This window comes from Hippoglossus stenolepis, chromosome 19 (genome assembly GCF_022539355.2).
Source record: "Hippoglossus stenolepis isolate QCI-W04-F060 chromosome 19, HSTE1.2, whole genome shotgun sequence".
Lineage (NCBI taxonomy): Eukaryota > Metazoa > Chordata > Actinopteri > Pleuronectiformes > Pleuronectidae > Hippoglossus > Hippoglossus stenolepis.
Window position 1 is genome coordinate 12,569,442 of NC_061501.1, and position 12,051 is coordinate 12,581,492.

Genomic DNA, 12,051 nt, shown 5'->3' on the forward strand with positions numbered 1-12,051 from the left:
AAAGTACCTATCTATAATTAGAATCAACATGATCCTAAGGGAGAGGTCAGTTTTGGAGCCATTAGCCAGTTGTATCGAGACCAATGAGCGTCACCAACGAGGTGACAACTCCCTTTAAAGTATGTTCCCACGGTTTGGTGGCATGCACCTGCAGCTCACTTCACTCAGAGCTGTGAGGGACGAGCAGTGTCTTCCTGTGGCAACTTTATCTCGCTCACACACAGAGGAAGTCCTGGGTCCGTTCCGTGCCAGGTAAGTCACTGTCAAGAGCAGATTTGTCTCGGATCATGCGCGTGTTGAGACTTGCTGAAGCCATGGCACACCTGTGCGCCCATGGCACCGTGCGTAAGAGCGGTTTATACACACGCTGGACGTCTTTACATGTCTCAGTCATTTAATCAAGTATCGAGTCAGTTTATATCGCTGCGAGAACAAAATGGGAGGTGTTGGCTCAGGGTCATTTTACGTTTATGCTGAGTTATTACTGGATTCTTCTGTTTTCCCACTGTAACACAAATCTGTTCCTTTTGCGCGGTGTTTCCACGTCATTACGCCCCACGGCTGTGCTCAATGAGAGTCATTAGTGCGCAAAGCTTGCGTTCATTGGTATGAGTAAAGTCCCTGAGCAGTCCTCCCAGTCAAACCAGTTCTGCTGCAGTGATAATTACAAGCCCTGCGGTAGATGCTGCTGCTGCATGTCCCTGTTCGAGGACAAGGTGTTTCAACCTAAACCCTTTAAATAATGGTCGAAACTTGACAATCGTGTAGCGGATCTTTGTCTCTATTTGGATGTGAGCAGTGCAGCAGAGCAGATGGAGCAGGTATCCAGCCGGTCAGGACTGGGCAGTGATGACATTCCAGATGAGACCACATCAATGGAGAATGTCAGATGGAGTTCTGATGAGGTAAAAAACTTTCCTCTGTGCCTGTTTACATTAAAAGCTGCTGCTGCTAAGTGGAATCATGAATGTTGCTTGTATGTGACATTTAAACCATTTGATCTTTGATATTATTCACTTCATTCACTCGGCTCCAGTGGAAGTAATGATAAACAATGACATGGGAAAAAAGTTTCACTGCCCTCTTGTGGCTCAGCCTTATTACGCCATCACCTCATACAAGTGGGATTGCTGCTGTGCCTCTCATGCAAAGCACAGAAGACTAAAGATGCTGTTTATCATCCGAACAAACTAATTTCCTCAGTCTCACTCTGTCTGCCTGCCTCCCTCTGATCTCCGGTCAGATGTTGTGTCAATCAGTCAATCAGCTTATCAGTCAATCTTCTCCTCTGCACATAGACAGAACAAATCCTTTCAACTTCTAACGTCTTTGTCTCGGTGTCAGTAATGTGTTCCCCTTCTCGTCCATCAGAGCTCTGACCCTCAGGGACAGTGTCTCGCCGCGCCTACGACTCCTCTGCCAACCTACAAGCAGAAATATGACGAGTTTAAGAAGCTGTTCAAAGAGCTGCCGGAGTCCGAGAGACTCATAGTGGGTGAGTTCTGTAGGATGTCTCTTCTGATGGTGTTAGCTCTTAATCCAGATACTAATGTCATTGTTTAACATGCAGCTACTTTGAAATGCCATGAAAGTGTCCATATACTATTCTAAATGCTGCACTAGTTTGGGTGGAACAGGCTCTTAAATCCCTTTTTAGACTAATGTGAAATGGGACATCTAGGATCCATTTCTATAAAGATCCGTTTTTAAAATATGTAGGAAAAAATGTATACAACTTATTTAAGTCCTGTTTTTATACCGTTTGATGCATTTTGTAATTTTTTAACAGGAATGAGACCGAAATGCAGTTTTGTGATTTATTGATTGTGTTTTGCACTTCAGGGCCACTGCACTTTGGTAGTAATGCTCAGTATTAATAGCAAATGTTACATGTGAGTTTTTCGTGTCATGAAAAAGCTAAATATCTGATGGGACATAGTCTTGTTCCTTAATAAGCTAAAGCCCTATTAAAAAAACAAAACAACTCTCTTCCAATTAATCCAGTGTTCTAAATAAATAATACACATTTCATCTGTACACACACACACACTCAACAAGAGTACAGCACAATATCTTACTACACTGAGCTGTTTTGAAAAAAAATAGTGTGTCATACATCACCTCAGGCAAACTCATCTGTATTAATGATTCACCAGCTCCAGATATCTTTCTCCTCAGACTACCCATGTGCGCTCCAGAGGGAAATCCTCCTTCAGGGACGCCTCTACCTGTCGGAGAATTGGCTCTGTTTCTACAGCAATGTGTTTCGGGGCACCAAGGTAATAATAAGACAGGGCGGGAGACAGAGGGAGGAGCTGTGTGGTCGAGTGTCACACGTCCATGTCACATGTGGATGAAGCAAACAAACACAGAAATGTATAACTTCAAATGATTCTATTCATTCATCCTCTTTACTGTGATATATACATTTCAGTGATGGTAGTTTGTTTCAGTGGTGCTGGACTGCAAATCACAAAACACAACAATATTATCTTCTACCTGTTGTGTTTTTCTTATATTCTATCATGGTTTTCATTTGTCATTGTGTTTTTATATTTGCGGTTGTGTTTTTCTTATTTGTTATTTTCCATTGTGATTTGTACTTCAGGGCCACCGTAGTTAACTACATTTTCTTACATTTACCCACTTTTTACTTCCTTTAAGTTCAGGAGAATCGTTCAGGATATTGGAGCCGTATTTAAATGAAAGATCCACCTTAAAGCAGTAGATTAAAACAGTTAGAGTCAATGTTTTTCAGCCCCTTTTGACTGGATGCTGCATAATAATAACAACAGGCCTAGAATTAGAGCTGATGATGAACTGATTAAACTTGAGAGAATCTAAAGCGCATGCATTTCAGACATCTAAGATGCAAGATTTTGCAATCAGGTGCAACAGATTGCAGGACTCACAAAGCCCGGATACTAAAGGAAGAATAACAGGAAGGATTCACTAATTGCTCCACTTGAGACCGCCTCAGTCAGCCACACGATACAGCGTCAGATCAACTCACTGCTGTGAGCTCCTCACACCTCCTCATACGAGTCGTTACCAGACGTGATCACTAAATAAATCCAGTGTAGAAAGCTCTGTCTGACAGTGGGATGCTATCTGCAGTTTCCCTTTTTTTCCCCCTCCTCTTTGATTACCCCGCGTTGTGACCTTTGACCTCTTATAGATCACACTGACCCTGAAAGACATCACAACGATGAGCCGAGAGAAAACGGCGCGGCTGATTCCCAACGCGATCCAGGTCTGCATGGGCACAGAGAAGGTATAATACAGTGTTGGAAAAGAGTCAAAAGCAGGCGTTGCGTGACAAGCACATGATTTATGACCATTTTCTCTTCACATCTTCCCCCTCAGTTCTTCCTCACCTCCTTCTCTGCGAGAGAGAAAAGCTACCAGACGGTTTTCCGCATGTGGCAGAACACACTGCTGAACAAGGTAAAGCAGCCGGCACGTCTGTGACTTTACCCCAGTTGCCTGCTGCACTTATCTGACATGTCCAGAGTACACATCGCTGTGTGTCTGTATGAGAGGTTATCAGCGCTGCTCTGCTGTTGGGTAGAGATCTGCACACAGCAGCAGCAGCAGGGTTTGCTCATGGGTTCGACAGACACAAGCTTGTATTTACTGTTCAATATACGGCGGTACTTTGTGTTTGGAATAACTAACCTTCATGTACAACAGAGATCAGCTCAGCCATCTCTCACCAAGGTCTTTGTGCTGTAAACGTACATAGATAAGAAACAATAAATCAGGTGAGATCACTTTGAAACTGTAAGCGTGCACGCTCAGGCGGAAAACTGCAGGAGCAAACACCGTAAATATGTCAAAAGGTCATGAAATGTTATTTGCATGTGAGAGGTAGTTTGACAGTTCCCTTCAGGAGGCTGAAATGTCAGCTTGACTGTGAAGCAGAGGACGTAGCTGAGGACTTAAACACCTGAAATGAGGCCAACGTGAAGAGATAGAGATGAAAACTGTTGAAATATCAGCTGAAGAGTAAAGAAGTGAAAGCAGCTGTCGTTTTGTAACATGCGTGAGCAGTTGAAGTGCTATTGGGATTAATTCAAACAGTCAGTTTGAAAGTAAAAAGCTGCGCAACTGTCGGTTAAAGCATAAATGCTCGAATCACTTGGAAAATTTGGAAACAGATTTAAGCAATAGACTGTAAATAAAGATGGGTGAAGCTTCTCCACGATCCAGAAACAAAGCCAAAATATACAAACTCTGTCATCTTGTGCATTTGGAGCCAGAGTCTGCGCAGTAGAGATCAGGGGATGGAGCCACAAGAGAGAGCTCCCACCAACAGAACATGGAGCAGGCAGGATCTATTTACTGCAGCCAGTGAAGTTGAGTTGTCAGGGTTGAAAAACTACTGGACTGATAAACACGGAACTTAGTGGAAAGATGTGATCAGGGAAGAACCAATTCAACTTTGGTGCAGATCTGGATCCGGATCCAGGATTTTTTTTTACTTTCTTTAACATTCTGACATTTTCCTTGATTTTCTCAAAGAATAATTCATGTTTGATGGAAAAATTCAGTCATATTTAGGGGACTGGTATTTATTAGTTATGTGCAATTTGGTGCAGATCCAAATCTGCATGGGTGGTGTCTCTTCGCTTGTATTTGGATAATAAACTACAGGCAGCCATTACTCCTCCTTTAGTCTGTCTCAGCTCTTGTGGAGGAAGGGCTGTGTCGCAGCAGCCTCCCCGCAGGGAAGTGTGTCTGCTGGGATCCGGAGCACAAACCCCTTCGGGCCTGTAACAACCGCAGCGCATAAAGTTCAATGACCTGCAGGTGTGGCATCGGTTTGCATGGAGGAGGAGGGGGGGGCGCGCCTCCAACCCAAAAGATGCACGGTGCGCACTTGACGCTGCGTCTTTTTGAAGTGAAACTAACAGCGGGGTCGGACTAAAACGTAACCGGGCTGCTCACCTGGCCGTGAACCGGACTTTCGACAGGTCGAACGGGCTCTTGTTGACTTTTATCTCGCTGTTTAAAAAAAAATCGGGGCGGCTCGAACCAGGAGAGGAGGAGGAGTAGTAGGAGGAGGAGTAGGACTTCCTGGATGTGAGTGGGTTCAGGTTAGAGATCAGTGCGTGACGGCCGCTTCGAGCTCACAGCCGCGGGGACATGTCCACCGACAAGTAAGTAAAGCCCGTGGGAATGGATCCCAATCTTGGTAATTGTTGTAGAAACTGTTTGCGCTTCCATATGGTTTAAAAAGTCTTAATAATACTGGGATTATAGAGTCTGTTTACATTTCCTGTAATTGGAGCAGGAGACTTTGTTTTTGTGTCAAAACTGAACATTTCCTCTGAACACATGTGCCTCCACGTGTTTTTATTCGATCCTAAATATATTTCAGGTAACTTATTCATTTCTTTATGGTGAGATTGAGCTTCTGTTGTCCTGTCCAAACACAAAAAAATGTCAGATGAGTATCCAAGCGTCTCAGAGGGACAATAATGTTTGGAGGTTGGTTGTCACGCACAGAGATAAGATTACATTTTACTGTGTGGATGTTTCCTGGTTACACACAACCCTGTGTTTTTTGTCTTCGCGTTACGGTTTTAAGTTTCTGCAGGAGCTCATTTCCAACCCAGCTGCTCACGCTGGACGCCTCCATGCCCCCATGACCTCTCCTCCTTTTTCCATTTCAGCCGCTGACCAGCTCGGAGTTTTGGCAGATGGTGAAACAGCATTATGGGCATGACCTGGGCCTGAGCCATGAGGAGATGGAGTGCATGCAGATAGCGTCGGAATTGAACATGCAGAGCAGGTGAGCACATTGAGCCTCCCCATGATTACACACAATTATAATGTGTTGGCAATGTATATATTGACTCCTCCTGTTTGCCTGCAGCCTGACAGCGAGGCCCGGTGGGGATGATGGTACTGGCAGGTTGGAGCGGCCCCCTTCCCTGCGCCTGCCTGTGCTGGAGCATGGGCCCTTAGACACCTCCACCCCTCAGGGGGAGGATATGCCTTCCCCTTTTGGCTCGCAGAATTCAGCAAACATGGTATTTTAAAGTAGCGTATTCCTCTCTTGTGTGCCTTGTGCATATCCAAATGTTTCAACAGCTCTTTAAATATCTCTCTCCTGTAGGATGACTCTCGGAGCACCCTGTCCCAGCGCCGCAGTCCTGCCCCGTCGCTGGACCGCCTGGCGCCAGAACGGGCCTCCAAGCGCTCCTCGCTGTCCCTTGACCTCAACGCCAATGAGAATGGCGTTTCTGAGCCGAGCTGTTCAGACAGCATTGAAGAAGGTTAGAAAAAACCACAACCCCAGGCGCTGGAGGATATTTGAGTGCATGTATTTTGTGATATTTCAATACTTTTCTCTTGCTTTTGACAGTGGAGGAGCGAGTGGGTCTGACCCAGGTGCAGGGTCGAGTCAATTTAAACAAGGTCTTCCACATCAGCGCCGTCAAAATGTTCGAGCTGATCTTCACTGACTCCAACTTCATCCGCAGGTTTATGAGCGTCAGGAAGATAACCAGTAAGACTCATTCCTTTTCTTCCTGTCCAGAAATCTAACTCCCTCTCCAGTTCCACCTAATCGAAGCTGCCACGTTCGGCCTTTTGTGCTTTCAGGTCCCACCTTCTCCGCCTGGCAAAAAGACGCCTCGGGAAACATGAAGAGGAGCCTGAACTACACAGTTGCCATCAGCAACCCCCTGATTGGCAAGTTCTCCACGGCCACAGAGAACCAGGTGGGTTTACGCCCTTGAACGGATGAAAAAACGCGTTCCTGTGTGAATGATCTCTCACTGTCGTCCTCCATTTACCTTCCAGACGCTGTACAAAGAATCCAGTGATGGTCAGCATTACCTCGTGGACTGTGAGGTGTACGCTCACGACATTCCTTATCACGATTACTTCTACACTCACAACAGATACTGCATCAAGAGTAGCTCGAAGCGGAAGTGCCGTCTAAGGTGAGGTTTCTGTAATTGATCTGCTGATTTTCATATTTTCTATATGCCCGGCTTTTAAAACTCCATATTGTGTTTCCAGCATTTACACCGATGTGAAGTATAAGAAGCAGCCATGGGGCCTGGTCAAGTCCTTCATCACTAAAAACTCCTGGAGCGGCATAGAAGATTATTTCAGACAGCTCGGTGAGTAGAAAGCGCAGCTCGCTCGCTGTGGAGAGCACTTCCTTGTCTTCTTTCATTCGCCGGCTCTGCTGCTGTGCAACATATTACAACTGTGTTTTCAAGTACGCAGAAAGAGCATGACAGTCATATGACGCCATAAAAGGGAAGATAACAAGCATTACTTCCCGAAACACACTGGAGCTGCTCTTATCAGTGAAGCCTTAACAGGAAACCTTCATGAATAATGTACGATTTTAAGGTTTTTTTTTATGTGTTTAGTCACCCATTGAGAAAACGGTGTCTAAGTGTGTGCATTTCTTTCTGGCTTTGCAACCATGTGGTGTTTTTACATAGTTAACGCACCCGAATCTGTCCCATAATTGTGTTTTTCCATATTTGTGGCCGTGTTATGACACAAAACAGAAACGGAGCTGCTGGAGGAGGAAGCCGAGCTGAATCAGGGAGGCGGCGACCCAGGGAAGATTGGTGGGCTGCGGAGGAGGAGGAGGACGTACAGCCGGACGCTGCCAGAGCACATGAAGCCCAACAAGCAGTATGGACAAGATCCAGAGCAGCACAGAGATGGCAACATGGGTACATGACTTATTTTAACAGTCAATTTGAAGGAGCCATTTTGGCAAGATGTGGATGAAAGGATTGATCCCACTCGTACGTCTCACTGTTATAAATGAAGCTGCAGCCAAGAGGTCCTATTTCCCAAGTTATGAAGTAATTGTTCTGACCTTGGTGTGTTCATGTGCAATTTTCCCAGTCGTTAACAAATGTTTCCGGTTATTCCGGCACCACATGAACACAATGAGATCAGCCCAAATACTGGATGCACTGTTTCCTTCTAATCGTAAAAACAAAACCCAAAGTGTAACGTGTCAGTGAACTTGAGATGCACTCGCTAGAGCCAGGCCAGCTGTTTTCCCTTGTTTACAGTGTTTATGCTAACAAAAAAAAAAAGTCTCTGCAAATATCAGTTTAACATATGTAAATTTTAAACCTCGGGACAACTTTCCTCCATGTGACAGCTGTAAACAATAGAGACAAATGTAGAAAATTATCCCAGTTGCTTCTACCTCAACAACAAACTCTCAAAGTGTTGACAAAGACTCGAAAACAAAGGTGCAACTGCTGAAAATCACCGATCTCACCGTTGCACGTCGCTGTCTTTATCTGGTCCCACTCTGTGACACACCCAGACAAATGCAATGTTTATATCTCAAGCTGTTGCAAAATCTTGAACAGGCAGGAAACCAGCAAAATGTTGCAAACCAAAATTTCTCATGTTGTCTGCAGCCGGGTCTTTTGTTTTCAAACGGCAGCATTTAGGAAAGAAAATCTATCATTTATTGATCTGTCCGATTGTGTTCCAGGCCCCATGGAAATGAAAGGGTCGGGCGGATGGAACATGACAACGATAGTAGCTGGGATGAGTCTGATGTGAGTAAACAACCTGGAAACGTGTGAAACAACGTGGGTGTGACAATTCTAAATTGCGCCCGTACTAGCTGAGAACTGTTGTTGAGTGGATAAGTCATTATATCTAAATGTTGTGTATGGTCATTTCTGGTATTGGTGCTTCCGTACTGCTGTGCACACCAGTATTTACTTTAATCCCAATTCTTTCCGCCTCTCCCAGTTTGTTGATTCTGACGCTGCTGAATCTGGGCCTGTTTTTCAAGCTGTGGGCCATGGAGGATGTAGCCCACCGCATGTACCTGAGCACAAAGCATCGCCTGAGGGAGAGGAGCGAGGCCAGGTCAGATAACTTTGGATCATCACCAGTAACTGTCACTCAGGAAGTAGTTCACTTAGGAAGTAGTTGTCCTGGTGTGTGGGTGGAGAGGAGGCAGCAGTTAGTTCCTCCATCTTTTTTGTTGTTGTCGTTATCTGCGGCGTTTAAGCGACCCACATACAAGTGAGCTCTTGTACAAATGACTCACAACAATCGTGTGTGTGTGTGTGTGTGTGTGTGTGTGTGTGTGTGTGTGTGTGTGTGTGTGTGTGTGTGTGTGTGTGTGTGTGTGTGTGTGTGTGTGTGTGTGTGTGTGTGTGTGTGTGTGTGTGTGTGTGTGTGTGTGTGTGTGTGTGTGTGTGTGTGACCGTGACCGTCACCCATCAGCGCTCCTCTACTCTAGACTTCTACTCGCATTTCCTTCACTTTCTTTCGGTTTTTGTGCCTTCTGCCGTCTTTTCTGCAGCAAAAGTAAATCACTCATTGTGCACATCATAATAACCGAGCTCTCTTTTTTACCTCGTTTGACAGCCTGGTCCAGGGCCCTGTGCACAGAACCAGAGACGAGCTGTACCTTCTGAAGAATGTACTGCAGGACTCCATCAACCTTTTAGAGCAGGTGAGTCAGAGCTACAGCTACAATTAGGCCATGAGTGAAGCGTTTTTCTGCAAAATGGTGCACTCCACCATTGACATTTTGGCACATGTCATCTTCTTAACTTGTGTGCTTGAAATACAGTTATATCACATGTTTTTCTCTGCGCCTGTTTGATAGTTGGCATGTATTTTTTCCACTTTCTTTAACATTGGTAGATGTTTTTCAACATTTCCATGATTGCTCAGAGAATAATTCACGGACTTTGATTAAAAAAAAATCTGTCATGTTTAGGGGACTGATATTTCTATTAGAGTCTTTGTAATTTGATGCAGATCCAAATAGAAATCTGGATCTAGTGAAGGTTTTTTTAATAATACAGCAAACACTGTTGAACAGCTACTTTGTCAGAGTACAACAATACATAGTTAGGGAATCCAAATTCAGTACACGGATGGCAAACTGTGCAACTATAGCAATACAAACTACAATATAGACTGATGATTACTACATTTAAATACATTGAGTATTACAGTAAGAAATGCTGAACATAAATTGAAACCTGAAGCTTGAAATTGTTTGATAAGGTAGCTATATTTAAAGCCATTTTTAAAGGATTTTAATTGTACTCAAAAAACAAAAACAGAGGATTTGTTTTTAATGAAAGGTTTTATGTACAATATTCATCGCCTCCTAGATGTCGCATGCAAGTTTCATCAGCCTTTGTGTTTCTGATGTAACAGCACTGTGGAGGTGTGCTCACAGTGTTTGTTTTGCTCTGAGAGACGTCACCGTGTTGGAAGAAAGGCTCATAAACGATCGTGGCCAACTGGGTGTCATGTTTACATCTCTGTTGATAGGAGCTGGAGCTTTGCCTTACGAACATGAGGAGGGCCAATGGTTTAACAGGGAGGGGCTCACATGCACTAACATGAAACTGGCCACCAAAACAAAGAAGAGAAGCTCGGATCACCACACACACACACACACACACAGGGCGAGTGTGACTTATTTTCAGCACAGGAGGCCATTACTGCTCTGTCTTTACATAGAAAATAGGTGTTGTATCTAACCTTGATGAACAATAGGATTTTTTTGGGGGGATAATGTTTTAAGGAAAACCTTAGTTTTGCGTAATCCTGCTGTCAGACAGACAAACAAAAGAAAACATGTCGAAGGTAATGATATGAAGGGAATTGGCTAAATGAAGAACACGCGTTGCACTGATTCTCCTTCAGATAAAACAGACGTGCAACTTTTTCATGTTTTATTTTAAAGCCAGCAGGAGTCCATCATATCTTTGTTATAGCTGCTGAGTCTGTTCTTCTTTTCCTCGCAGCTCCGCAGCTCTCTCGTTGTGCTACAACAAAACTTCGCCATGGCCAATCAGACGGCAGCGCCGCAGTGACGCTCCTCATCCGTTGACCATCGAACGCCAACCCCCCCGTTTACCCTGTAGAGGAAAGACAGGACAGCAGGACCCAACTGCCGCTGATGTTGCCATGAAGACGTCCCCAGACCCCCTGACATGCCATGTGTTGCCAGGGGTTACGCTAACCCAAAGCCTGTCGTGGGGCCTCAGGTGTCAGGATGTTTTTAAAACGCTAACTGACTGATGCGAGGACACGGTGACATCAGCGTCCGCCACAGGTGGAGCGGGGGGGATTATCGTCAGCTCCCATCGCTGCCTCTGCTGCGACTCGTCTCCTACACGGTGGCAGTGGATCTCAGAAAACTTCCCTCAAGTGCCTGACTGTATTCTGACGGACCTCACACCACATCCGATGAACTGTTGTCCACTCTTAGAAACAGAGCTGTTGAATAACATTGATTCACAAATTCTAATTTTGCACATTTTAACATTTGCACAAGTGCCTCGTAGACTATAGGCTATATTTTAGATATCTTTTTAGATTATTATATTTTCTAATAAAAATTGTGGTATCTGCAGCTCTAATTCTAAACTTTGTCTTCTCTTTTGTAATCATGAGATTGTTGCTCTATATAAACTGCAGGGAATGCTGCAACTTTAAATTGACTTTAGATTGCAAGCGGAAAACTTTACTTTGTATGGAGCCAAATCTGGCGTACAGAACATGTGGCTGTAAGGGCCACATATTTAATACATATTTTATTAATTTATAGCTCTGCTCTGGACCAAAAGTCCAAACAACGATGACGTGTTCGATTTATCTCTGTCTTCTGTACATGAATAATCACACTTGTCTGTATTTTTCTCCTTGTATGTGTAGGGTCAGTGGGACTATCTCAGGTTATAACAGCACTGTACATTCACTATGTCAACATCATACACACAACTTCTGTTCTGTGATTTTCACATCGATATAAACACTGGTTATTGTGTTTCTTTATAATCACTTGTTGGCGACACACCACTAAAATTCTCTTGAGCCGTTCTTTGATGTTTACAGTGTCGCCCAACTCTCTCTGGATAACCTTGCTCAGCGTTTCTCATTTGAAACCACGTCTTCGAGCCACCACTTGTTTCTGTGTTGTACAGTTTTAGATATATTGCAATGTAATAAATATGATCTCTTAACTCACTTGTGCTGCCACTATTGTTTTCTAACCAA

The 12,051-nt window shown here is 44.3% G+C and overlaps 1 protein-coding gene across 2 annotated transcripts; it reads left to right on the top strand.

Annotated features, from left to right (window-relative positions):
* Positions 1–120: 120 nt before the first annotated feature.
* Positions 121–12,021, top strand: gramd1c (GRAM domain containing 1c). 2 transcript variants are annotated; one of them, XM_035142979.2, is made up of 18 exons: positions 121–252; positions 800–905; positions 1,372–1,495; positions 2,179–2,279; positions 3,179–3,274; positions 3,367–3,447; positions 5,679–5,797; positions 5,882–6,038; positions 6,125–6,284; positions 6,374–6,517; positions 6,613–6,731; positions 6,814–6,956; positions 7,036–7,139; positions 7,542–7,712; positions 8,501–8,567; positions 8,767–8,886; positions 9,394–9,481; positions 10,797–12,021. In XM_035142979.2, the coding sequence occupies exons 1-18, from the start codon at positions 122–124 to the stop codon at positions 10,863–10,865; spliced, it is 2,100 nt and encodes a 699-aa protein (XP_034998870.2). In that variant the 5' UTR covers position 121; the 3' UTR covers positions 10,866–12,021. The 2 variants fall into 2 exon arrangements, with proteins under 2 accessions (XP_034998870.2, XP_034998871.1); XM_035142980.2 differs by having other exon boundaries at positions 138–252; positions 769–905.
* Positions 12,022–12,051: the final 30 nt, after the last annotated feature.

Coding starts and splice junctions, on each gene's coding strand:
- gramd1c (XM_035142979.2), top strand. CDS start 122: ATGTTCCCACGGTTTGGTGGCATGCACCTGCAGCTCACTTCACTCAGA. Junction 906..1,371: donor TCAGATGGAGTTCTGATGAG/GTAAAAAACTTT, acceptor CTCGTCCATCAG/AGCTCTGACCCTCAGGGACA. Junction 6,518..6,612: donor GAGCGTCAGGAAGATAACCA/GTAAGACTCATT, acceptor TTGTGCTTTCAG/GTCCCACCTTCTCCGCCTGG.